This window comes from Pelobates fuscus, chromosome 3 (genome assembly GCF_036172605.1).
Source record: "Pelobates fuscus isolate aPelFus1 chromosome 3, aPelFus1.pri, whole genome shotgun sequence".
Lineage (NCBI taxonomy): Eukaryota > Metazoa > Chordata > Amphibia > Anura > Pelobatidae > Pelobates > Pelobates fuscus.
In genome coordinates, this window is record NC_086319.1 from 90,551,085 (window position 1) to 90,577,931 (window position 26,847).

Here is a 26,847-nt window from a genome sequence, read left to right on the forward strand (position 1 = left end):
TCAGTGTCAGTGACTGTCTGCCTGTCTCTGTATGTGTGGATGTTTGCCTCGGTGTCAGTGACTTTCTCTGCCTGTCTCTGTATGTGTGGATGTTTGCCTCGGTGTCAGTGACTGTCTGCCTTTGTGTATGTGCATCTGCTAGTGAGTGAGCAAGCGAGCATCTGTGTGTATGTGCGCGCGCATCTGCTAGTGAGGTAGCCTCTGTGTGTGCGCGCCTGCTAGTGAGTTTATGTGTGTCAGTGAGCTTGTCTGTAGTGAATCTGTGTGTTAGTGAGCTCTTCTGTAGGGAGCATGTGTGTGTCAATGGGCTTGTCTGTAGGGAGAGTGTGTGCGCATCAGTGAGCTTGTCTGTAGTAAGCTTGTGTGTGTATCAGAGTTTGTCTGTACTAAATTTGTGTGTGTGCCAGTAACCTTGTCTGTGTGTGTCATTGAGATTGTCTGTCAATGAGCCTATTTGTGTGCATCAGTAAGATTGTCTGTGTCTGCATGTGCGTATGCTTTACTGTATAATTTAATTACCCTGAAAGAACTAATATTTTGAATTAGAAGAAGAAATGTATCAATATATATATATATATATATATATATATATATAAAAATAAAAGCTGTTGTACCTTGCACTCAGGCTTCAAAGTTGTGTGACCGGGTGCATTACCAGGGCTCCAGTATCATGATCCTGATGAAAGTCCACAAGACGGGGGATGAAACGTTGATCTTCTCTTAAATATTTCAATAAAAGTTATGTTTTAAGGAAATCCGAGAGTGCAGCCAACTATTTCAATTGAGTATATATATATATACACCCTACATAGCACAATGACTTATGGGGCTGGCATAGATTTTTTTCCAGGGCTGCTTCGTATCCCCAGTCCGGCCCTTGGTGAAATGCATGGTTATTGCCTAACAGCATTCATTGCACAATATAACTGGGAAAAGTACATTGATGCTGGCATTGACATTTTTAGTGGAATCATTGTTTATTCTGCAGAATGTCTAAATGATGCCCTAAACCCATATTGTTTTATTGTTTTTAACTAAAAAAAGAAATGTACTTTCCCGGTGGAAGTCTCTGACTAATGTCTATAAAATTTGCAGTAACACTTTTGGGATCAGGCAGAGATCAAAGGTCCAGGCCTATCATACGGACAATATATTGGTGTCGGAAACAGAATACAATATCACAGCTAACAGATGTATTGATAGTTTAAACTTTCAGAAAGAGAGGCGCATAAAAAAAGAGCATTAAAAAATATAACCAAGAGATCAAAATATCTCTCGCCACAGATTAATAACTTCCTTCAGCCGTCAAAAGGGACTGCAACATATTGCATAGAAATATGTTGGGATCTCTTCCACGTCTGAAATGGATAAAGCAAATATCTCTGACTACGGCAAGATTGCTCTATAATACAATATACATATAGTGTGTAATAGTTATACATAATATTTATATGTGTATATATGTGTGTGTATATATATATGTGCATATACATACACACATATACATATATACGTATAAATATATTTAGAGGTGTACATTTGTTGTTGAGGCACGCGGTGCGTTGAATTAGAAAAGCCTGGCTTGCTTTTTAAGTTCGTTCCGTTTCCAGAGTGCTAGGCGGTCAAACTCTGATATTGTCATTCCAAAAACTTGGTAAAATTCCTCAGCTGATAAGTGCCGCTGTTAAAGAGACAACAGTTATTTAATAATATACAGTGATGGTTTGGATGTGAGTGCTCAAAAAAAGAAAAAACATACAGAACAGAACACATATACTGGAACTACATATAAAGGTGCAGTAAGCATCTCCAAGCAAGTGGTTATGGTTATATGAGTTTTGAATTTTTTTCCTAACTGTGTTTTGGAGCAATTTGACAAAAACAAGGGATGTTTCTGGTACCATAGCCTGCTCCTTCTGCAATTCAGGAAATACAGAAATTACAGTTCGGTGTTATCCGTACATATCCATCCCACCTTGGACGTAATGTTATGCTGAGTTCACTTGGGTTGGGGAGGGTTAGCTCACCTTGGCGTGCCCCTTTAATACCAGATTATCTCTTAGAATTATCTCAGATAACACAAACTCATTCAGTGTGTAAGAAGGAATTCCACAGACTCTGCTTTGAAGGGGTTGCAGGCAGTGAATGGATTACATATTAAAAGACATTAGTGAGCTCCGCCAACAATAATGAACAAATCCCATTAGTTTTTGTTACTCACTTCCAGACGCGTTCTGTCTGCATCCTTAGGCAGTCTGGTCCTCCCTCTAGTGGTGACCATAAGTAGTTCATAAGGATAGATCTAAAAGAAACAGGGCAAGGCACTCTTACACTACAAATGTATTCTCTTCCTTTGTAAAAAAACAAAAAACACGTCACTTTACAGGTTACAAAGACTTGAGAAAAGAGGAAGTAATTAACTTATGACATTCAATGCATATTAGAGAAATATAATACTGAGACAGTACTTAAAGCATCATTAATACCCATCCATCTGCGCTTTTTATCATACATCTATATTGTGCAGTAGTTTACAGAAAATATCTACCAAGTCAGACCCATTGAATACATAAATATTATGGGTATTGGTATCTCAATATTTGTACACTATGTTCTATCTGATTAATTTATATCACACACATTTATGTGTGCACGATACATGTATATTATGTCAGGATTCATTTCCAGACTGCTAAGAGAAGATTCTGGGTACTCCACGGCTCCATAATGGGTAGTTTATATGTTATCAATTTCCTCATCTGGCTACTGAGACGGCACTTGGAACTAGGTTGAATGTACATGGATAAATGTCATTTGTTGGTGTTTAGATACTCATCGTCATAGCAACTGGAATAATTCTGTGTCTTCTTACCTTGTACTCTGCAAAATATGAGAGAGAGACAGAGGGAAATTGCTGACATGGGGTGAAAGGCAAGCAGAAACAAAGATCCAATAAGAGGAATAATGCGAAAAAGAATGACAAGGTTTACACGGTTTATTGGGCCTTTTTAAGCTGAGATCATATATATCAATTCTCTATATTTATCAGTCTTTTTTGCTTAGGCAAAGGGAAGTATCTATTATATTTCCACAGTGTCTGGGATAAATGTATGACCTGGAGTAAAGTGCTCAGTGACACAACATACAAACAACACACTCTTACCTCGCATGCCCCAGTTCACTGCATTGGCACTGTCATAGTGAAAAAGCTCCGTGCTGGGCGGCTGTGAGACATGCAAAGACATACACAGTTATCTGTCAGTCTATCTCCATCATGACTCCATCAAAAGCTGCTCTTTACACTCTCTGTAACCCTGGACATGATTTATGACCTTATATAAAGTGATGATTTGGTGCTCACGTTCTCACCTAACTGTACTGCCCAAATCAGCCACTAGATGGCTGTCGTCACTTGCCTACCCATGTGCCTGAAGCCTATGTTTTTATTGAGCAGTAACTATATCCTGGCAAAATGACACTCATGGGAGGAAGTGAACTTAATGGTTATAAACTTAAGAGATTTTTTTTTTATTCTATAAGCTTTGCTGTTTAACCAGGTTGGAAATAAATGTCCAGAGCTGTTAGTCGCTGGTTCGTGTGAAGCTGCAGGATCGTAGTATGTGTTTGTGACTTCACTACAATGCTGTTGTGTGTCTGTACAAGCAGACAACAACACTGGAGCTTTATAAGTCACAGTTTGCCATTTCAATCATGTTTTCTTCCACGTTTGCGCAGACTATGCATTTATACTAACAAAAAGATGTACCCAGGAAGTGGATAGGTGCGCTCAGAAGTCAGATCTGCTAGTAAATAGCAATCAAATTATTTCTGACTTTCAAAAACTATCAGGTTTAATTACTACATTGAATATTGTTGGGAATTCAAAGTGAATATTCCATTTAGGGCTAAAATAGCTGAACTGTAAACATTCTCCAAACCTAGCATTCCAGTTCAATAACCCCTTTAACTTTACCCTGTGCAGTCCATTTCTTCTGTATGCTGGGAGCGAAGCGGATTTGGAAATAAGGGGGTCTAGAAAGATAGACAAAAGGTAAACAATTTGATTTAGCGTTTATTATACATTTATAATGTAATCTTAAATAAAGGACAAGATTTCTTTAACTAAAATACAGCAGACTTACCACTGTCGGCTAGGTAGCGCTTATTGGGAGCTACAAAAAAAAAAAAAAAAACAACAGAATTGAATTCATTATTTTTGTTAATATCATTGTTATTTTTATTAATACATTTTTTTTGCATGACTCCCCGCCTTCAGAGTCAGGCCTTAAAAGTTACTCGCCACTGCAAGTCTGAAAAGTCCATGGCATATTAGCCAGGATGAATTTCTACTCGCCATGTCTACATTTACTCACCAATGGCTACCATTTTCTGCTTTCTTTAGGGGGTACTGGACAGTCTCTGGTTTCTTTCTTTTGTATGGCAGCTGGAATAAGTGTGTACATTCTATTGATGCTATTCTTAGTCAACCCCTTTTGCACACCCAAAACAAACTGTTTAGCTGAATAGCCTTATTTCTATCTTGTATTACTGTCCCTCCTAACTGTCTCGGTTAGAAGCTATTCCATACAATGACTTTCCAAGTAGCACTTTACCGGTCAGTCACCCACCTTCCAGCATTGTATACTATTATTTTAAACTAAATTATCCCCACTTAAATCATAGCATTTGAAATACTGGGTTAATTCAGGGCCGTCTTTAACGCAGTGCTGCTGGGGAGGAGACACACACAGGAGGAGGAGAGGGACTGAGGAAGTCAGACTTCCATCAGCCTTGGCCATCCAGCTCCGCTCCCACTACACCTCAGGGAAGCCACCCTTCTGTACCCAAAAGGTAAGGAGGGTGGCTCAAATATGTAAATGGATATATCTGTGTGTTCCTGGGTCTGAGTCAGTCAGTGTATCTGGCTGTATGTGTGTGTTTCTGTCTGTGTGTGTGTATCTGGCTCTGGCTGTGTGTGTGTCAGTGTGTGTAGCTGGCTGTATGTGTGTGTATATCTGGCTGTGTGTGTATATCTGGCTCTGTGTGTGTGTGTATCTGGCTGTGTTTGTAAGTGTGTGTGTGTGTATATCTGGCTGTGTGTGTGTACCTGGCTGTGTGTGTGTTAGTGTGTGTAAGTGTGCCAATTTGTGTATCTGTATGTGTGTGCACCATTGTCTGTATCAAAGTGTGTGTCTGCGTGTGTATCTTAGTGTGTGTGTATGTGCTAGTGTGTGTATATGCCAGTGTGTTTGTGTTAGTGTGTGTATCTGTGTATCAAGGTGTGGGCATATGTCCAGGTTTGTGCATGTATCAATGTGTTTATATGTGTATCTGTGTGTCAATGTGTATGTATATCTGTGTTAGTATGTATATGCATATATCCCAGCAATCAAACACACCCCTGCAAACACAAACTACAAAATTGTATACAAGCACACACTACAAAATTCAAACTACAAAATTGTATACAAGCACACACTTTAAACACCAATACTACTGACAAATTTACATCTGCATTTAAAAGACAACACTACATACAAACACACCCCTGCATGCAATTACAAACGTTACATACCACCACACCCCTTAATTAAAACGCTAACATTATATACAAACACCAACTCTACACAAAAAAGCACACCTGCATTTAAAATCCAACACTACATACAAACACACACCCCTGCATTCAAAGGCAAACACTATACACAAGTACACAACTGCATTCCAATGGTAACAGAACATACAAATACACCCCTACATGCACACACATACTCTATACAAAAACATGCGTACATTCAAATGCACAAACACTGCTCACAAATACAACCCTACAAGAATAGCCAAATGGTAGATCCCCAGCTGGCACAGCATTGTGGGAGTTGTACGACAGATGGGGATCTCTCTTTTCTCCACTGTTGAGCTAGAGGGGAGACCCAAAAGAAATTCTTGCACAAGGGCCCTAACTACATTAGTTTTATCACTAGGTTCGGATGGTTGCTGTGATTGCATGCCAGTGAGTTTCGGAATTGGGAGTGGCGGGGGAGGGGGCAGGGTCCATGGGGCCCTAGAAAATGCTTGCCTAGGGTTCAGTCAATATTAAAGACAGCCCTTGGTTAATTAAAAATTATTTTAGTTATATCAACACTTTAAGAAAGATGGTGTGCCAGGACTCTCTTAATAGCATACGATATGTAACCACTTGAACGGGTTAACTTTATTATATATCGTGTCACTAAACCCCCACTTTAAATTAATATTTTGTTTAATGATTTTTTTTAAACTTTCCTTGTTTATTTGAATAATTTTTTTTTTTTTTGCAGAGAGTCCTGTTTTGCTTATACAATTCCCTATCTGTAAGAGACCCTTTAACCACTTAATGACCAAACTTCTGGAATAAAAGGGAATCATGACATGTCACACATGTCATGTGTCCTTAAGGCTTTAAAAGGAGCTGCAGGCTCCAATCCAGATGATGCTAATTAATTATTCATGAGTCTAACATATCATGCTACGTGTGAAGTGGTATGGGGTCTTATTCTTGCTATATCATGCTATACTGCATTCCAAAACTGACACCCACATTAAAGGACCACTATAGTGCCCTGAGGGTGCCCCCACCCTCAGGGTCCCCCTCCCGCCGGGCTCTGGGGAGGGAAAGGGGTTAAAACTTACCTTTCTCCAGCGCCGGGCGGGGAGCTCTTCTCCTCCGATCCTCCTCCTCCTCCTCTCCTCCCATTCGGCTGAATGCGCACGCGCGGCAAGAGCTGCGCGCGGATTCAGCCGGTCTCATAGGAAAGCATTATCAATGCTTTCCTATGGACGCTTGCGTGCTCTCACTGTGATTTTCACAGTGAGAATCACGCAAGCGCCTCTAGCGGCTGTCAGTGAGACAGCCACTAGAGGCTTTGAGGGCTGGATTAACCAATTTATAAACATATCAGTTTCTCTGAAACTGCTATGTTTATAAAAAAATGGGTTAACCATAGCTGGACCTGGCACCCAGACCACTTAATTAAGCTGAAGTGGTCTGGGTGCCTAGAGTGGTCCTTTAAGCCACCACTCAGGCTTTGTAGACTCCATGTTCACAACTTAATCTTCAACGGTCAGAGTTTTGTGATTTATTACATTAGTAAGCAGTGGGACAATTAGCTACTGTATTGCTAATTTTACTAAGTGCCATTTCTGTATGTTTAGCACTTTACTAAGTATCTGTCATCTATGATTGATAATGCAAGATGCACAGTAATTGCATGCACTCCAACTTATACCAGTCACTTATAATGCCTAAATATTCTACGTAACTTTGTTATAATGCCAGTGTTCTAAGTAGGTGATGTAAAACACTGTATGTGAGGCTGATGAGCAGAGGAATTATGTGTACAGTGTGACTGTAGAATTATAAAACATGGCAAAAAAATACCCATCACACATATTTATTTACATTTGAGATATTTTAAAGGGACACTATAGTCACCAGAACAACTACAGCTTATTGTAGTTGTTCAGATGAGTATAGTCAGTACCTGAAGGCTTTCTAATGTAAACACTGCTGTTTACATTGCGGCCTAGGAACACCTCTAGTGGCCACTCCTGACAGCCACAAGAGGGGCTTCATGGGGCAGTGCTGCTCAGTGTTCGTCTCGGCTGTTCAGCTTCTCCACAAAGCTGAACGTTCCCCACAGAGCTGCATTGAATCAATGCATCTCTATGAGAAGATGCTGATTTGCTAGGGCAGCTTTCGGCCCACCCACCCCTACTCGGTGGCTGAGATCATTAGAACAGACGATCTCAGCCAATCCAATGCTTTCCTATGGGAAATAATCTGGATGAGATAATCAATTCTAATGTCAGCCAAGGAGGTGGGTCAGGGGTGGGGCCAATGATGGTGGACAAACGCGGCACTGGACAAAGGTTGAGGTTTTTTTTTTAAACTTATTTAAGGGAGGTACCTCATCTTATTTTATGACGTGTACCAAAACTGTAGAGTACTCACTTTCCATGCACAAGAACATGGGGCTGCATAGCTCCCAATTATATAGATTGCCTATAATTCCCCATCAATTCCCAGTGGAGAGGTCCCTACCTACCATTATTATACTAAATGTATGTAAGCATGGTTGGCTGATCAACTCTACCAAAGGAGCTCTAATGACTCACATCCATTTAGAGAAGCATCGTATCCAGCTGTGTGGAGCGCTTCTTTACTGCCCGCTACACTACGTGGAGGGGTCCAGGGGTCAGCGTAGGATCGTGCCTTCATTTCCTCTTTTAGAATCATCCGTCCAATTCCTCCCTGGAGCTGAAATATCAAAGCGCAGAAATGGATACCAGCTGTTTAATTAGTGTACACAGCCACCAACAATCACAACCTATCTTCCATTGTTCACTAAAAGTACTTAAAGTGGTGTATTCATTGCAGCTTAAAAATATATCTCTGTAGAACTTTTCCGCTGGAATATAAAGAGCCTCTCACAATACTCATACTGTCATCTGTAATGAGAGCTGTCAATGACAAAAGATTTTACCAGACTAGAAACGCTGATACCACCCCCCATTGAATGGATAAGAAGTGCTTAAAATGTACCAACTGCACATTTATGAACTTTACAACATTTAATTCTTCCTATTTTTTTCTACGCCCAGCTTTACCTTGTGCAATATAATTTAGTGTCATATACACTGAATTACATGTTTCTGAATGATAGATTGCATATTGATATTCATTGTACAATGCATATCTCAATCCCCCAAAATAGATTTTTGTCTTTGCAAAAGATAGGCCAATGTAATATAACTAAGTTGTCATTATAGGGTTTCATTTCACAGATTCCTAGGTGCACCTATTTACATGCACGCTATGGTTTGTTTAACCACTCTATGTGAGATGACATGCCAGGCCTGCCGTGGTTTGATAATTGGCTTGATCATTTGACATGGCTGCCATACCAGGAGGTGGTGTGGGTGGGGGTAGTGCCGCGGTGGAGAAGTGACAGTGATATAATTTGCATTACTGGTGACATGCTTGGTCGTAAACGGGGCATATTATTCTGGTGCGCAAGCTTTTACTTAAAGCCCTGGGCATTTGCTACATCTGTTATTCTTCAATTTGCACTGTGGGTGTCGTCATTCCTGCTGTTTGGGTGCGTTTACTACTGTACTAAACTTGTGAATAATTTCATATTTCTTTCTTTGATTCTAGCGTATATACCTTGTGCAAGGTCCGGCCAAACCCATCTTCTTCTCCGCCAGACGAGAATCTTCGTGCTCGAGGCACTGTTAAAGAAATCAGAATATGTCAATGGAGTAATGGAACAATGTTGGTACTGAGGAGACAATAACTAGAGCGGGCATTATCAAGAACAACATCATAACATTTCCAAACAAGGCTTTATGCTTGTGATTTCAGGAAATGTACCGTATATACTCGAGTATAAGCCGACCCGAATATAAGCCGAGGCCCCTAATTTTTCCCCAAAAAACTGGGAAAACTTATTGACTCGAGTATAAGACTAGAGTGGGAAATGCAGCAGCTACTGGTAAATTTCTAAATAAAATTAGATCCTAAAAAAAATATATTAATTGAATATTTATTTACAGTGTGTGTATAAAGAATGCAGTGTGTGTGTATGAGTGCAGCGTGTGTATGAGTGCAGCGTGTGTATGAGTTGTGCAGCGTGTGTATGAGTGCAGTGTGTGTGTGTATGAATGCAGTGTGTGTGTGTGTATGAGTGCAGTGTGTGTGTATGAGTGCAGTGTGTGTATGAATGCAGTGTGTGCAGGGCCGGTGCAAGGATATTTGCCCCCCCCCCCATATGTCCTGACCTCCCCTCCTCCTCCCTCAGTGGTCCTTACCTCCCCACCCCCGTGTTCCTTCACCCCCCTCCCCCAGTGGTCCTGACTCACCCCTCCCCTAGTGGTCCTTACCCTCCCCTCCCCTAGTGGTCCTTCTCCCCCCTCCCTCCCATAGTGGTCCTTATCCCCCCCTCCCTCCCATAGTGGTCCTTATCCCACCCCCTCCCTCCCATAGTGGTCCTTATCCCCCCCTCCCTCCCATAGCGGTCCTTATACCCCCCCTCCCTCCCATAGTGGTCCTTATACCCCCCTCCCTCCCATAGTGGTCCTTATCCCACCCCCTCCCTCCCATAGTGGTCCTTATACCCCCCCTCCCTCCCATAGTGGTCCTTATCCCCCCCCCCTCCCTCCCATAGTGGTCCTTATCCCCCCCCCCTCCCTCCCATAGCGGTCCTTATACCCCCCCTCCCTCCCATAGCGGTCCTTATCCCACCCCCTCCCTCCCATAGTGGTCCTTATACCCCCCCCCCCTCCCACAGTGGTCCTTATACACCCTTTTTTTTTTTTTATTATTATTTTTTATTATTTCTTATTTTATTTTATTTTTATTTATTTTTCGTCCCCCCTCCCTGCTTGATACATGGCAGGGAGGGGGGCTCTCCTTCCCTGGTGGTCCAGTGGTAGTTCAGTGGGGGGGAGAGGGGGGCTGGCAGAGCTGTACTTACCTGTTCTGCAGCTCCTGTCAGCTCTCTCCTCCTCTGCGCCGTCCGTGCAGCTCCTTCTATCAGCTCACACTGTAAGTCTCGCGAGAGCCGATTTACACTGGGAGCTGACCGAGGTGCTGAACGGACGGCGCGGAGGAGGAGAGAGCTGACAGGAGCTGCAGAACAGGTAAGTACAGCTCTGCCAGCCCCCCTCTCCCCCAGTCTGTATTATGGCAATGCAAATTGCCATAATACAGACCTTGACTCGAGTATAAGCCGAGTTGGGGTTTTTCAGCCCAAAAAATGGGCTGAAAAACTCGGCTTATACTCGAGTATATACGGTAATCTTGATCTTGGCAGTCATTGTACAGAGGTAGACACACATTGCTATACAGAGCCAATAAAAAAGAAATTACTGTTTTGTGTGCTACAATTATTATCCAAGATAGTTATCCCAGTGGATCCCTACTCAGTGTTATCTCGGATCAGGTAACAGAGGAACTGCAGGTACCTTTAGGAGAATACATCCAGTACTCGGTTTCATGCTGATAATAGGACTCCGGTGTGTATGGTGGGAGATATTTCGAAGACTGGACAAGATCTTCACTTGTTTTGCTTTTGCTTGCTTCGAAAGGATCATCTAAAATCAAATACATAGTATGAATATAATTGGATTTAGAGGGACATCAGTCCAGAGATAAACTCTTTTAAGTACAAGAAAATGTAGCGATAGTTTCTGTATTTCCAAATCTCCGTCTGGCCAACACTATAGCACCCACTACGCCATTAAGAGACTATAGGACCTTGTTGAAATATTTCAATCTAATTTCCCTCAGATGTGAACACACTCACTCTCTCTCTCTCTCTCTCTCATTATAGTGTTCTTACAAAGCATGATTCCACCTTTATTTCTTCACGTCTTATGTAGACAAGTCATTGGTAGGATGCCATAATGTGACCAGACAGTTATTCTATTATAGGGAAAATACTAAAGATTGGAATTATAATCAAATCATTACTACTCTTTAGCAACTGTTTATTTTATATATATATATATATATATAGTATATATATATATTTTATATATTATAATTATATCCTCTGGTAGCCTGACTGGAAATTTTGGTGGTCCTCTTACAAGTAAGACAAGTATAGGTTTATGCGTGATTTATTCTCTAACGTGTATTTTTTAAAGTATACCACTATTGTTTGGCTTTGATTTTTTTTTTTTATTCATTTTTGTTTGAGACATCCATTGATATACTCGGGAGTGCCAGAATGAACAAAATGATTACACACATTATATAAGAGCTTCATTTCTGTCCACCTTTATTTTGTCACTTCCTCTGTAGACAAGGCACTGGTAGGTTGCCATGATGTGACCATGGGTGTTACACTAAAATAGGAAAAATACTAAATATTGGGATTACACTCAAATCATTACTACCCTATAGCACAGGCCTGCACAACATGCGGCCCCCCAGATGGTTCTGAACTACAACCCCCATGATTCTTTGAATAAAACAAATAGCCAACACCCATGATTCAATTAATGAAACAGCCCGTGTTTTTTTTTAATGAAACAGATAGCCAGGGAATCATGGCTGAAAGCAAGGGTATCATAGGAGCTGTATTTCAAAACATCTGGGGGGCCGCAGATTGCGCAGGCCTGCTATATCATCTGCATTTTTTTTTCTCCATTTAACCCCTTAAGGACACGTGACATGTGTGACACGTCATGATTCCCTTTTATTCCAGAAGTTTGGTCATTAAGGGGTTAAAGGGGAAATAGGTCACCTCAAAGTAAATTCTTTTTGTAGCAATAGTCTCTATTGGCCAGTGCTAATTTTATACTATATAAAGACAGTCTTCAACCATACATTATTGCATGAAAGGCATATTACATGAACGAGCTTGCAATATATATGTATATCATTCAGTTTGTCATGACACTACAAAAGTAGTAATACAAATCATTTTTGTCAATTGACCGTCAATAGTGAACCCTGGCTTCAAAATAGGTACAGAACAGTCAAATCACGATTTTACGCTACACTGGAGGTAACCATTAGACAGCTTTTAAACAATCCACAGGATCCTCAGCCAGAAATCTACTGAGAATTATGGGAATTGTAGTTAAGTGTTAGAAAGCCCGGTGCTACATAATACATTATACTTGTTTATACAGACAATCTTACATACTACTCTACAAAATATATGTATATATAGAAATATACATATATGCAGGGAAAAAAAAGAGATTGGGAAATAGGGAAGAAGATGCATACTGTGCTATGGAATTTGCTGGTATTTCATAAATAAGCAATGGCACAATTAATAATAAACAAGGTGTGAACCAGGCATGTACTGTATAAATACTGTATATGCACACAGATGGACGGAAATGCTGAGAAAGTGGGAATTTTTTTTCGCACTGGTAAGTAAGTAGCTGGAAGAGAATTCTGCTTCCCAAAAATAAAAGGTATTTAGCTCTTACTTACACCACGGCACAAAGCCGGTCGGCAGAGATAGGGGAGAAAAAGGAGAGAAGAGATACAATGACACAGCCTTTAGTTATCATTGTGAATATCCCCAAAATGTGGTTCCTTATTTTTAGTTCCAAGCACAGTTATTCTATATGTTCGATCACCATGCCTATGGTACATAGACATGGTGGTCCTATCATCCAAAACCTTCTTGCATCCTTACTTAAAAGAAAAAGAAAATTAATTAAATATTAAAAAAATAATAATAATAATATTAAAAAAAGTGGGGTTAAGGTTGATGTTTTCAAGGGTTGCTAAGACAATAAACTTTAGATAGGAATTTGCGCAATGGTTTGTTTCCTCTTTTCCTCAAAAACACCTAAAAAATGGGATGCACAAATTATAAAATTAAGTAGGGAGATATATAAAAAGTGCAAGTAGAAAAATTATACAAATTACTATAAATTTTGCAAATATCATGGAAGCCACCTGAATAGTTCTGTTGAGATCCACTAGTTTCCATGGTGATTGCTCCACTTCTAGAACTTTGCTTAATTTTTTAATTAGAGGCACACATTTTTATAAATTTTCATGAGAAAGATATTTACTAACATATAGCTAGAATTATTTATAATAAACAATTAACGTAGATGAAGGACCACTTTGAATGCACATCTAATCCATATATTACTCTTATACTGGGGACTAACTATCCCCCAAAAGTCCCAGCTCTGCACCCATATTTCTGTTATTATGGTTTATAGGTCCAACACGGTGCAATAAATAGTATTGTAAGTGGTATGATTGTTAATCCAGTCTAGGTTTATCATGGCAGCAAAACTGTGATCCCATTATAAGTTCAAGCAGCAATCTGAGGATTGCCACCACCAATTAGAAAATGAATACAATTTTAAACAAGATTGTTTGTTTATTTTACTTGTTCTTTTGCTTGGCACTTCTTAGAAAACATGTCCTTTTTATCCAATAATCGAATAGTAGCATACATGGCCGAATACATGCATGATATTTGACCATGCAATACCATGCTATATTACAAGGGATATACATCACACATCAGTAAGTTTCAAGACATCAGCTAAGGATGACTGAATCTACTCTTTGTAGAACAAACATGTTTATGACGTAAGTAATGCTTTTAGAATCATTAAGTATGTGCCAATATTATGTCCTATGGAAGGTTTGAATTGCATAGTATAAACATCCCAAGTTCAAAAGGTGCAACATGGTACCGCATGCATGCAACTAATGGATGCATGTTTCAGTGGGTAACGCATTGCTTGGCGTTCAGTACATCTGTCACAAAACATTGTATCACAAACACAACACAGCAGGGAGCACCATGCAACAGGGAGTGGACAGTACCATGCCGTTTGTAGATGGGGGGTTTCCGGTAAATATTACTTTCTGCAGCAGCTGTGAAGAGAAAGGAAAAAGGAGGACAGGAAGAAGGCGGAAAAGTGAAGGAGGGAGTGCGCAGAATAGAAATAGTGGATCACCAAATACAGAGGAGTGAGAGTAGAGGAGTGAGAAGGAGAGATAAGAAAGGATATAAGGAGGTGAATGAAAATCATATGATGACAAGCAGTAAGATAGTGAGAAGTTGCAAAATCTGGCAACCTCGAAGAGTCCCCATAAACAGGAGAGTCAGAGGTTGTCTATTCTTTTTCGATGAAACAGACAGAAGTTGCTTATGTACTGTGTGTCAGGCCACTGAATGCTGGGTAAGGGTGTGTTGGAGAAGATAGTGAAGTGGTGGTGATATGAGGTGCTACTGTTATATCACAGGGGTCCAGAATGTTGTACTTGCAAGTGAAACCCATTTTCTAGGTGGCCAGAAGACCACAAATCTCCCATAACTTCTTTGCTTGATGTTCTAGTCGGGGGATGTGAAGAATGTTCTCATAGTGGCATAGCTTCCTGTTCCTGCCCAATGCTCTGTATTTCATGAAAACGTGTAAGGAGGAAACCTGTTATGTCACCTAGGACACAACTGTAACGTTCCAATAAAATGTGGTTCCAGTTGCAGTGGTTACAGTGCAAACAGGCTACTGGCAAAGTCACCTGGTTCTGTGCCAGACCACTTTGTGGTAATAGTTTAACTTTTTGTATTTTGCTTGCTCTGATTACCCCATTGGGTGGGTGGGTATAAAAGCATGTATGTAAATGCATGTCTACAATTGCAGTCATGCATTTTAACATGTAAAGCAGTAAGCTCACGGTTTCCTTTCTTCTAAAAACGTTGTCATGTTACGCATCTTGATTTGCGATTCCCCATGAGGCAATGCTTTGTTTTAATTGTTTTTTTTTATTTTTGTGTGTGTGTTGTGTGCCCACTTTCTTCTGCCTACCTGGTATGTGGAAATGCCGAGGCGCTTGGTAAAGGGTTGGCGTGGAGCAACGCACATCTAACTGGCTATAAAAAGGAGAGTTGCGTCCACTCTCTGTGCCTGATAGCCAGTCATGGAAGCAAAGCAAATTTAGCACAGGCAAAAAGAAAGAAAAAAAAAATAATTAAGAATTGCAGCAAAAAAGTGTGAAAAATGGACGAGAAGAAGAATTACAGAATAATGTAATGCCCAGCCATAAAACAAAGAAAGACATAGATAGGAGCAAACACAATGTAAAAACGAATACAAATAAAAATCCATAGATAGTAATAATAAAATTAAGAAGCAGAATGTTATATGAAGGAATATGCCAGCATACAGAAAGGAGAGAGAGTCAAAGACAGAAGGAATAAGAGACAGAGCGGGAGAAGAAAAAAGAGACAAGTACAAATAGTGAGGTGCTGAGGAACAGTGACTTTCAAATGGAAGACTGGGATGGATCCGTCAGACAGGGGTTAAAAGAAACGAGAAAACGTTACACCATTGTAATCAGACATAAATAAGTATGACCTGTCACCTGGAAAAATACAAACCTTTACATTATTCACTATAACATAAGAAACTGTCTATATGTTTTTGATATCTCGAGTAATAATTCTACACTTATATTCTAAACCAGGGTTTCCCAAAAGGTAGATGCACAGATGTTGTAGAACTACAACTCCCATGATGCTTTGCATGTCTATAGAATGACAAAGCATCATGGAAGCTGTAGTTTTAAAATATCTAGTGATCTTCCTTTTAGGGCACCACTGTTCTAGACTCTCGTGCTTACAATGTCGCATTTCACTTGACTGACTTGGTGCTCCAAGTGACCATACCATAAGATATTTTACAGCAGGTAGATTGCGATCTATGAATGCCAATATGGTAAATGGTGTCTTAAAAGACATTAGCACAACATATGGACACTTTTCATGTTTTGTGGATTTTGGCCCAATGTAAAGTTATTTTTTTTTCCAGTTGGCATGTCTACTTTAATATTTGACTAATTGTCATATTATACATCTGTACATCCTTACAATGTACATGTCCAATACATCAATCAGTACTATATCAATATCTGGTTGATAAACACAGACATTCTTTTTCTCAAGACTGTATTCCTTCCAGTCTCTAGCATAGAGATTTCAGGAAAATCCATGGTTAAACTGCATTACCAGAGATATAGTCACTGATACTGGAACATTAATGAGAAAGGAAACTGGTAATAGTGAGGGTCACTGCTGCACTCACTGTAATATAATTTAAAAGAAGAATGATTGGGTACGCTCTTACCTGACATGTAGTAATGTTGGGGGGAACGAGGCATTGTGAGGGACACATCTCGATGGCTGTAGAGAGGAGAGTCTATATAACCTGGGCTTGAGGACCTTCTCTGTCGCAGGTCCATTCCCTCATAAATATCCTACCATAAAAACAGGACAGGAAATATATTGGCAACAAATGTAAAACAAAACCCATATAAAATATCTTTATCAATACAATACCAAGCTTACAGGAATCAGTGTATACAACATCATTAAGAAACAGAATGAAACAGACCCATAGTACAATTTAACTTCCTGAAGCACAGCATTGTCTGCTTGTTTTTCTACAAAGACATTGACATGTGGAATGCAGGGTACCAATGACGAGAGTACAATGATGGTTAACCTTGGGACTGCAGGTGCCTGGGAAATACATTCCATTTGATGCTTAGTCATCCAATTAGAAAATGAGACACAAGTAGTGTGTGACAGTGAATGCAGCAAGTGAAGGACATAGCATTGTTAAGTGGTGCGCAATACAACTAACTGATTTTTATTGGTTAAAAGAACATAAGCAGAAATGCAATGTTTGTTAGGCTAGCTAAGTACTAGGTAACTTGTAGCTCACAAATATCTGCAGTGCCAAAAAAATAACATAACCAGCACTGCTATAGTGCTTATGTAATACAGTCACATAAGTAGCAAAGCTACCATTCATCCACTCATCAATCCATCCATCCGTCCGTCCCTCTATCTCACACACAAACTCACAAAACATGGAATTAAAGAGTTTAAACTACTTTAACCCCTTAAGGACCAAACTTCTGGAATAAAAGGGAACCATGACATGTCACACGTCATGTGTCCATAAGGGGTTAAATGACACAAAGGCTTCATACAGTTAATAAATGCTTCATGCAATTATCTCTATTACCTTCTCTCTCTATCACACCCACCTCCTACCCATTTGTAAGTTTGCAAATACAGAGCCCTTTAACCCTCAGTACGAGTATGTAATTATGTCAATATTACGGTAAACATTTTTGTAATTTGCAAGAGTTGTGCCTCAGAGTCCAACAGCCAATATGCAAAAGAGAAACTAAAAAATAACCAAATGCTGCATTATGGCCACATGTGCAGATAATATACTATCAATAGGCACACAGATACCAGAGGTAGAATCCAGAGCTGGAATCTGTAAACTGACCTATTGCTTTTATCTTATCTGCACATTTGGCTATACTACACTATTGGATTGGTTTTCTCATTTTTTTTGCACATTGCTTTTTTGACACTGAGGCCCAACTTCCACAAGTTACCATATTGTTGGCCAGGAAGAGAGACTCCCGCTTTGGTTGTTTTTTTGCAGCCTATTTCTTGTTCTCCCCTAAGAACCTTATTAGCTCTTAGCTAGTTCTAATATTTTATATTGTAAAACATTTTGCAATGTATGTTAAACATTTTTAACCATGCTCGATAAAAATGAATAATAATAGTAATAAAAAAAAACAAACGAGCAACTGGCAGTCTAAATAAAAAAAAAAAATCACGAAACAAATCTGTGAACAAGCAAATTCTCTAGATCTGCTATTAAATGAAACAGTGACTTGTACTTAAATGTATGTACAAATATGCCACGGATTAATAAAGACAACACACGTTTGCCTTTCATTTTATATATATATATATATATATATATATATATTTCATTTTTTTTTTAGTGATAACAATACAAAACATTCAATAAAGAACATTTGATTGAGCAATGCATTGTATAAACCAACAACATAAACCAGAGAGTTCTAGAGATTTATTTGAGTGCCTTGTGGTTTAATATCGGTCAGATATGTAATGAGTTTTTACCTCCCCATAGCTGTATCTCTCCAGCATTTCCTCTGAAGTGTATCTACCGTAAGGTTCATAAGAAATGAGGTCAGGGCGTTGCACTGCGTAGATTGCTTTAATCTTAGGGAGAGCTGCTAAGTCCTTGTAATTTAGAATTTCATTGTTAACCTTAGCCTGAGAGGAAAGAGAAAGAAAAAAGACAGAAAAAAGCAAAGGATAAAGGCCATATTTACTAGGTGTTGCTGTCACACAAGGTGCCCATCTGCTAATGACAGTATCCAACAGTCAATTAAATCGGTTCGGTTTAAGAAGCACCACTTACTAAATATGGTTCTTGGATTAAGACATGTGAGTTAAAGGAAACAAGATGATAAGTGGCATTTATACAAATTCAGAGATAGAAATAAAGAGAAAAATCCATGTCGGAGAGTACGACTTCTGTGTAAAAGTAAGTCACAAAAGGTACTTGCTGCTCACTCAATGACCCCTGGCATTGGTAGATGCTCTTAGGTATACGGCAGAGAACCGTCAGTGAATTAAAGCATGCTTAGTTTACATTTATTTTCACAAATCTTCAAGGAGAACATGTGATTGGAAGAGAAAATAGAGTCCAGACACAGGGGGAGCAGGTAGCCATCAGTTGTAACCAACAGGTGTAGGCTTAGCCAACCTGGTTCATGTTAGATATGTAGACTTGGGCATTATACATTAACTGGAAACATTAGTTTAAAGTCATACCTTCCACATGCTCATACCTTATAATGGGCAGGACACAAAGGGGAGTGGGTATGACTGGGTGGAGAATGGGCAGAAGTACACAGGAAAGGTCAGGGTGGGTTTAGAAGGGCTGGATCAGGGATGGTAAGTTGAAATATACACACGCACATACTCCACTTGCACATCCTTCGCAGGGAGTATGTACTAAAGGGAGTGACATTTTCGATCTTTAATGGAATGTTGCCCCTGCTTTTCTATAGAGATTCACACAGCAAGAAGTTGCAAACTGTTGGCGCTTGAACTCAGACACTCAAGGTTGCATATAGCTCACACAACACCAAATGGACTGCTATATTTAACTCTGTAGGCTTCAGAGGAAATGAAGGTGGTTCAGATGAGTAACTACAACACAGCTTGCACTTACAACTCAAGTTAATGTGACATCTCCATCAAGCAAATACCCTAAGTAATTCTATATATATGCATAAAATGCGAGCAGCATGTTGCATAAATACCAGCCCTTTTACTGTGGCTCATAGTATGCTACTTGTTCTATGAAAATAAAATAAAAAACAATACCAAGAAGTTTAAACATTTTCACCTTCCCAAGGTGTGTTCTCTCGCCCAGGTTAAATTAGCACATAAATGTTGATGCAGTCAAGCAGAGAACAATACTACTTTAATTACATTATTGTTCTTTATCTTAGACAGTTTGGGAAACATCTACCTGCCCCACCTTTCAACACTTTTAATTTATATTAATCAGTACTGTGACTCACTATTTTCAATAGTTATGATGAACAGCATTCATTGGCCTTGCTTGACTGGAAGAAAATGGAAATGAGTACAATACTGGGAGACACAAAGAAAAGGAAAAGGAGTGCCTTATTTTACGAGTCTACAACAGGCTTACCCCAAACTCTGGCCCTCCAGATGTTGATGAACTACAACTCCCATGACTCTATGAATTAAATAGATAGGCTGAGAATCATGGGAGTTGTAGTTCAGCAACATCTGGAGGGCCGGAGTTTGGGGAAGAGTTTGGGGAAGCCTGGTCTACATGGTTGGTATATTAATTATTACTTTATAGCAGGGGTGTTCAAAAAAGTAGATCCCCAGATGTTACAGAACTACAACTTCCATGATACTTTGTTGATTCTAAAGACATGCAAAGAGGAATTGTTGTTATCTTCCATAATCCACCACTCAGGATCCAACTGGTGTAAGCCTCAAGAAATGTAATTATAGATGGGAGAACAGCAATTCTTTAATTCAGCATTTAAGGCTGTATAAAAAAATGCTAAACATCATACAGTTTGTCTACTGGTGACACTTCAAGTCATCTAACATACAGCTTGTTTGCTGGTGATCATCCGGGAGTAGGCTAATGCAAGCATCCTGTTAGCACACTAGTACACAATGATTGGTAGGAACATGTGAAATGTCTCATTGCTAGATCCCTAAGGAGGAACAAGATGATATAGGAACAAGAACACATAGGATAAACATGACAGTCCAACATGAAAATTCTAAAGTAAAACTTAAAAAAAAAAAATCACAGTTTCTAAATGTAACAATGTAGGCACCACGACCACTTCAACCCATTGAAGTGGTCTGGGTGCCAACTCCCATCACCCTTAACCCAGAGCATGTAATTATTGCATTTTTTTAAAACTGCAATACTTACCTACTAGGGTTAAGTCCTCCTCTAGTGGTTGTCTACCAGACAGCCACTAGATGGACTTCTGGGTGCTCAGACGACTTTTGGTTGTCTAAACGACACTGGACGCCCTCACGCCATTCATGAGGACTTCTAGTGTCACCGGAATCCCCATAGGAAAGCATTGAATAATGCTTTCCTATGGGGAGATCCTAATGCGAGCGTGGCCATTACTGCGCATGCGCATTAGGTCTACCCCGCCGGCTGCGGGGAAGGAGCATGGGCAGAGCTGAGTCAGCGTAGAGGGACATAGGTGCTGGATTCAGGTAAGTGACAGAAAGGGTTATTAACCCCTTCTCCACCACTGGCGTGGGCCTTGACAGAAGGGGAAACTATAGTGCCAGGAAAACGCTGTGTTTTCCTGCCACTATAGATTCCCTTTAAGTGTGTTATCTTTGTATCTATTAAATATTTTTTGTGTGAAATTTAAACAGTCTTTTTTAAGATTCACATTATGCATCTATGAATATACATTTTTCAAAGGCAATGTTATAGATAGATGTGTTACATGTTACCTACACATATGACTCGATTGGGAGATCCAATGCTTGATCCTGGAGGTGAAATAGAGGTCTCCGAAGCCCTTCTGTACTGTGAACACAGAAACAGGATACGCCAATTACACACATTAATGCTGACACCACATCTTATTACTGTACACTTCTCATTGTTACACTACACAATTTGACTAAGAATAATTTAAATAGTCAAATCCACAAAGGTAGCTGAAAAACAATTGGATAATGTCACCAGATTTTCATCTAAATCTACTCCTACCCATTTGTCTTTAACATGCTTTAATGAGTTCTCTCTTGAAATAGTTTTTACCTGTACTGATCCTATAGGTTTTCCACCATTATACAGAAACCTAGGATACTTTTTAGGTACTAATAGCAAGAAGGTGTTTATTTATTTATTTAAATGTGCCGTAAATCCATATTCAATAAAAGCCAGTTACACATTTTTGTTAAAGAAAGACAAATGAGCATATAAATCTCATGGCACTAAACCGGCAGAGAAAGCATCATAACCGTTAATAGAAGAACAGTGTTCTTGGAGCGGCTAGTCAATGCAGTGGAACTATGATGGATAGTAAGAGGGTGCTTGCAATGTCCGCCCTGTGATTTCACCTGCAGGATCTTTGGCCATCCAGCTTGTCCTCCACCCTTGCGAGGGTTTTGATCTTGGTAGTTGCAGATGGGGACTAAGCTGAATTTTAGGCCATAAGCAATCCATGGCAAGAAATGATAGTAGGAGTGTATCAGGATTACAAAAGACAGCCTGGTAAGCCTGTTGTAATCCACAGTCAGCTCCTAATCACTCATGATTCCTAATGGAACCTGGTCTGGTGGCCCCATATTGCTGTCCATTTGGCACTGGCTTCCACTGTAATCTAGATCTCCTCAGGAAGTAGGCAGGTAACCCCCATGTGAATGCATGAGAGGAAGGTTGGTAATAATAGCAGCATAGGGTTAGCTTCCTGGCGTCCTCAGTCGCAGTTCAAATGTGCATGCTTAGATATTAACAAGGTTTTATACCAAACTAAGAATTCAAACTGAATTTCACATTTAGCCGAACTGGAAGCATAGCTGACTTAAGAGATTTCTTCCAAATTCTCTTTTTTGGCCGTACATATAAAATTCACTTTGAATTCCCACTTTAGTGAATAATCCAGCAAAACAGGGTCAAAGGGGGTTAAAATGATCCTGTCCACAATCTCAATCACAATTTCACAAAACCACAGGAGAAGATAAGAATAAAATATTGGGTTATTCCTAGAGCCAGACCTGCAGTTCTCAGATGAAACCTATCTGTCTAAGTTGGCAGCTAAGTGTGGGCCAATTTATGGATGAGGTTTCGTACCATTATGAACATTGTCCACTCGCAGCAATGTTTTTAGCAGAGAATTATGGGAATAAAGTTTGGACCTCTCTGGTTTAAATGAACTGGCTATAGTATGAATGATGCAGAGTTTGTTGGTAATAGATCCTTAATGAAAGATTGTAACAATATCATTGATGCCTTTGTTTATTAGCGAGGTAAACAAAGCATATCTTAGCAATGTTGTGACGGTTTCTTTAGCTTTTAAGCATTACAAAATGCTGATTATAATAGCCCGATTTTTATATATCATACTAAAATACAAACTATAATGAACTTACAACTCAGGTACACAAATTAGACAAAAATAGATAGACGTAAATAATTAAACTCCGTAATGCTCATAGTTGCCCGTTTTTACAGTTTGGTTCAATTCCATTTGTATGGCTTGCTGGCGTGGCACAGCCAGGGCATAGCATGCAAATTAATGTAACTCCCATGGTGCTGTACAGTGAGGGAAAAAAGTATTTGATCCCCTGCTGATTTTGAACGTTTGCCCACTGACAAAGAAATGATTAGTCTATAATTTTAATGGTAGGTGTATTTTAACAGTGAGAGACAGAATAACAATGAAAAAATCCAGAAAAACGCACGTCAAAACAGTTATAAATTGATTTAATTGTCAATGAGTGAAATAAGTATTTGATCCCCTACCAATCAACAAGATTTCTGGCTCCCAGGTGTCTTTTATACAGGTAACGAGCTGAGGTTAGGAGCACTCTCTTAAAGGGAGTTCTCCTAATCTAAGCTCATTACCTTTATAAAAGACACCTGTCCACAGAAGTAATCAATCAATCAGATTCCAACCTCTCCACCATGGCCAAGACCAAAGATCTGCCCAAGGATGTCAGGGATAAGATTATAGACCTACACAAGGCTGGAATGGGATACAAGACCAAGCTGCTTGGCGAGAAGGTGACAACAGTTGGTTCCATTATTCGCAAATGGAAGAAACACAAAATAACTGTCAGTCTCCCTCGGTCTGGTGCTCCATGCAGGATCACCTCATGTAGATTCAATGATTATGAGAATGGTGAGGAATCAGCCCAGAACTACACGGGAGGATCTTGTGATCTCAAGGCAGCTGGAACCATAGTCATCAAGAAAACAATTGGTAACACACTACACCGATAAGGACTGTCCTCCTGCTCAAGAAAGCACATGTAAAGGCTCGTCTGAAGTTTGCCAATGAACATTTGAATGATTCAAAGGAGAACTGGGTAAAAGTGTTTTGGTCAGATGAGACCACAATAGAGCTCTTTGGCATCAACTCAACTCGTCGTGTTTGGTAGAGGAGGAATGCTGCCTATGACCTCAAGAACACCATCCCCACCGTCAAACATGCAGGTGGAAACATTATGCTTTTGGGGTGATTTTCTGCTAAGGGGACAGGACAACTGCGCCGCATCAAAGGGATGATGGACAGGGCCATGTACCGTCAAATCTTGGGTGAGAACCTCCTTCCCTCAGCCAGGGCATTGTAAATGGGTCGTGGATGGGTATTCCAGCATGACAATGACCCAAAAAACACAGGCAAGGCAACAAAAGAGTGTCTCAAGAAGAAGCACATTAAGGTCCTGGAGTGGCCTAGCCAGTCTTCAGACCTTAACCCCATAGAAAATCTGTGGAGGGAGCTGACAGTTCGAGTTGCCAACCATCAGCCTTGAAACCTTAAAGAGGATCTGCAAATAGGAAGGGGGAAAAAATCCCTTCTGACATGTGTGCAAACCTGGTGGCCAACTACTAGAAACATCTGACCTGATTGCCAACAAGGGTTTTGCCACCAAATACTAAGTCGAAGGGGTCAAATACTTATTTCACTCATTGACATGCGTTTTTCTGGATTCTTATTTTTTTGTTATTCTGTCTCTCCCTGTTAAAATACACCTACCATTAAAATTATAGACTAATCATTTCTTTGTCAGTGGGCAAACGTTCAAAATCAGCAGAGGATCAAATACTTTTTTCCCCTCACTGTACAGACACTTGCAACCCAATGTAAGAAATATCCAAGCGTCATTATGGTAACCCTGTGTAGCTACAGAGAATCATGATAACCCTATGTGGCTGCAGAAATTAACAATTAAGTATTATGGACATAAGTTTATTTAAAACTTAGCTCTGCTGCACTACACATCCAAATTTCTGTGGTGCGGGAATAAGAACTGTCAAGTACAGAGAAGGGATAGTTTCCCGTTAACAGTGATGCTATCGGCGTTTTTATAATCCATCTCTTCTGAAGGACAGGCATTTTATACTGGCAGTCATTATACAAGTTTTCAGCCACTAAATTTACAGCAATTGTTCACTTTCTCTCCGAAAGAGGAATGCTCGGGGGCATGTTCACTCTATATTCTGATGAGCTTATTTAACTATGCGATATCTGTAAAGCTGAAAACGTTAGGGTCAGAGCAATTTCTCCTCCTTATTTATTAAAGAAAAAAATCTTCTAGAGAATTCACTTGAATATTTTATGTTAACAAATATGGAGCAAGCACTTTGACTAAATAAATAAATTAGGCGACTGCACCTGTTCCCCTCTTGCTGTCTCATTTGTACCATACAGCCTGTTCTATTGGATTTCAAGGTATTGCTAAATTGCTTGCATTTTACTAGGGTAGCATTGAACAGATGCAGCTCTCATGCCTTCACGTGGATTTCCTTCCTGTTATCTGACTCTGTCCGAATTGATGCATCATTAGGACACTACTGAGCAGAATTTGCTGATATCATCTCTAGGAGAGCTGTCCAAATTTTAAGCGTGCCAATTTGTACAACTAATTTGCAGAAAAGTAATGATGGTCCAGGCACTCAAGTTAAATCCAATGAGCAGATTTATTAAAGCAGATGTAAAGCAACGTTTTGGCCCACAACAGGGCCTTTGTGAAGCCTTTGTCAAGTTGTGGGCCGAAACGTTGTTTTGCATCTGCTTCAATAAATCTGCTCACTGGATTTAACTTGAATGCCTGGACCATCATTACTTTTCTGCAAATGACATTGTGAGGATTGGCCAACCTCAGGCCCAGTTGGACGCTGGGATCCTGGAGAGTGCGGTCTCCATTTCGGTAGTTATATTGATGCAATTTGTACAACTGTGTTCAACCCTGCAATATTTTTTTTTCTTTTAAATGTATGTTACAGATTTGCAGCTGCCAGTCCAATCCTGGCATTGCCAGGGCACACCTTACAATGGAGGAGGAGAAATAAAGATCAATTCTGATTATCGCCATCTCCAGTGGCGTAACTTCTATGGTCACAGGGTGCCCAGCCGACCGCTGCGTTCATGGGCCCGCATAACTTCAGGGCAGGTACATTGCTGCACCGGCCCAAGGCGCGCGGTCGCCGGGTGCCCATCTGGAGGGGAGGTCTGACTGGAAGTGCTCTCAGTGAGCAGTTCTTTTCAGAAACAGACACAACTAAAATATCAAAAAATAAAATGGAAATATAATTATAAGTTTACATTTTATGATCAACAGAATCTAGAAAAAGAATGCTGTACTATTCGAGCAGTGCTGGACGAGTGGTAGATCCTAAGATGTTGTAAAACTACAAAAGCCATGATGCTTTGACAGACTTTAGAATAGCAAAGCATCATAGAAGTTGCAGTTCTGCCAGAGCTAGGGATGTACCATTTCCCCAGCCCTAGAGTTTCTGGCTGTGGCCACAGTTTGACTGGCCTGATATACAATCTTACTGCAGATATGCACAATCACCTAATGGCTCACAAAAAATCTATAGACTATTAAGCTGCCCAGCCCAGTCATAAATCTCACAATAGTCCAACATTTTCCCTTTTATGTGATAATCTATGTTCATATTGGTAATATGATGAGCAAACCAAGAGCAAAACCAGGAGAGGGCGCAAGCCAGGCTTCCGTCTCTGGAACAGAAACATTTAATATTGAGCGTGGGTCAACATGTAAAGTTCACTCACTTTTAGCTTTTTCTCTGCACGTGCTGCCTGTTTGCAGATTGGATGCCAGACTTCGGACCCTGAGAAAAATAAACAATCTCATATGTTATAATAAATTACATCAATTTAGC

General features: G+C 39.9%; 1 protein-coding gene across 9 annotated transcripts in view; it reads right to left on the reverse strand.

Moving 5' to 3' along the window:
• Nucleotides 1–647: 647 nt before the first annotated feature.
• ABLIM3 (actin binding LIM protein family member 3) overlaps nt 648–26,847 on the reverse strand; it is a 194,487-nt gene continuing 168,287 nt past the window's right edge. For 2 of the 9 annotated variants that reach the window (XM_063447347.1, XM_063447346.1), the window contains exons 8-21: nt 26,738–26,796; nt 21,442–21,513; nt 18,504–18,659; nt 16,669–16,798; nt 15,352–15,450; nt 14,366–14,416; nt 11,008–11,136; nt 9,209–9,273; nt 8,158–8,299; nt 4,143–4,172; nt 3,974–4,032; nt 3,156–3,224; nt 2,222–2,302; nt 648–1,681 (exon numbers count right to left, since the gene is read on the reverse strand). In XM_063447347.1, the coding sequence (XP_063303417.1) occupies nt 1,568–1,681; nt 2,222–2,302; nt 3,156–3,224; nt 3,974–4,032; nt 4,143–4,172; nt 8,158–8,299; nt 9,209–9,273; nt 11,008–11,136; nt 14,366–14,416; nt 15,352–15,450; nt 16,669–16,798; nt 18,504–18,659; nt 21,442–21,513; nt 26,738–26,796 (1,256 nt within the window). In that variant the 3' untranslated portion in view covers nt 648–1,567. Of the gene's footprint in view, nt 1,682–2,221; nt 2,881–3,155; nt 3,225–3,973; nt 4,033–4,142; nt 4,173–8,157; nt 8,300–9,208; nt 9,274–11,007; nt 11,137–14,365; nt 14,417–15,351; nt 15,451–16,668; nt 16,799–18,503; nt 18,660–21,441; nt 21,514–26,737; nt 26,797–26,847 lie in introns of those variants that run through there. The other 7 variants (XM_063447352.1, XM_063447349.1, XM_063447348.1 and 4 more) reach the window with 7 other exon arrangements.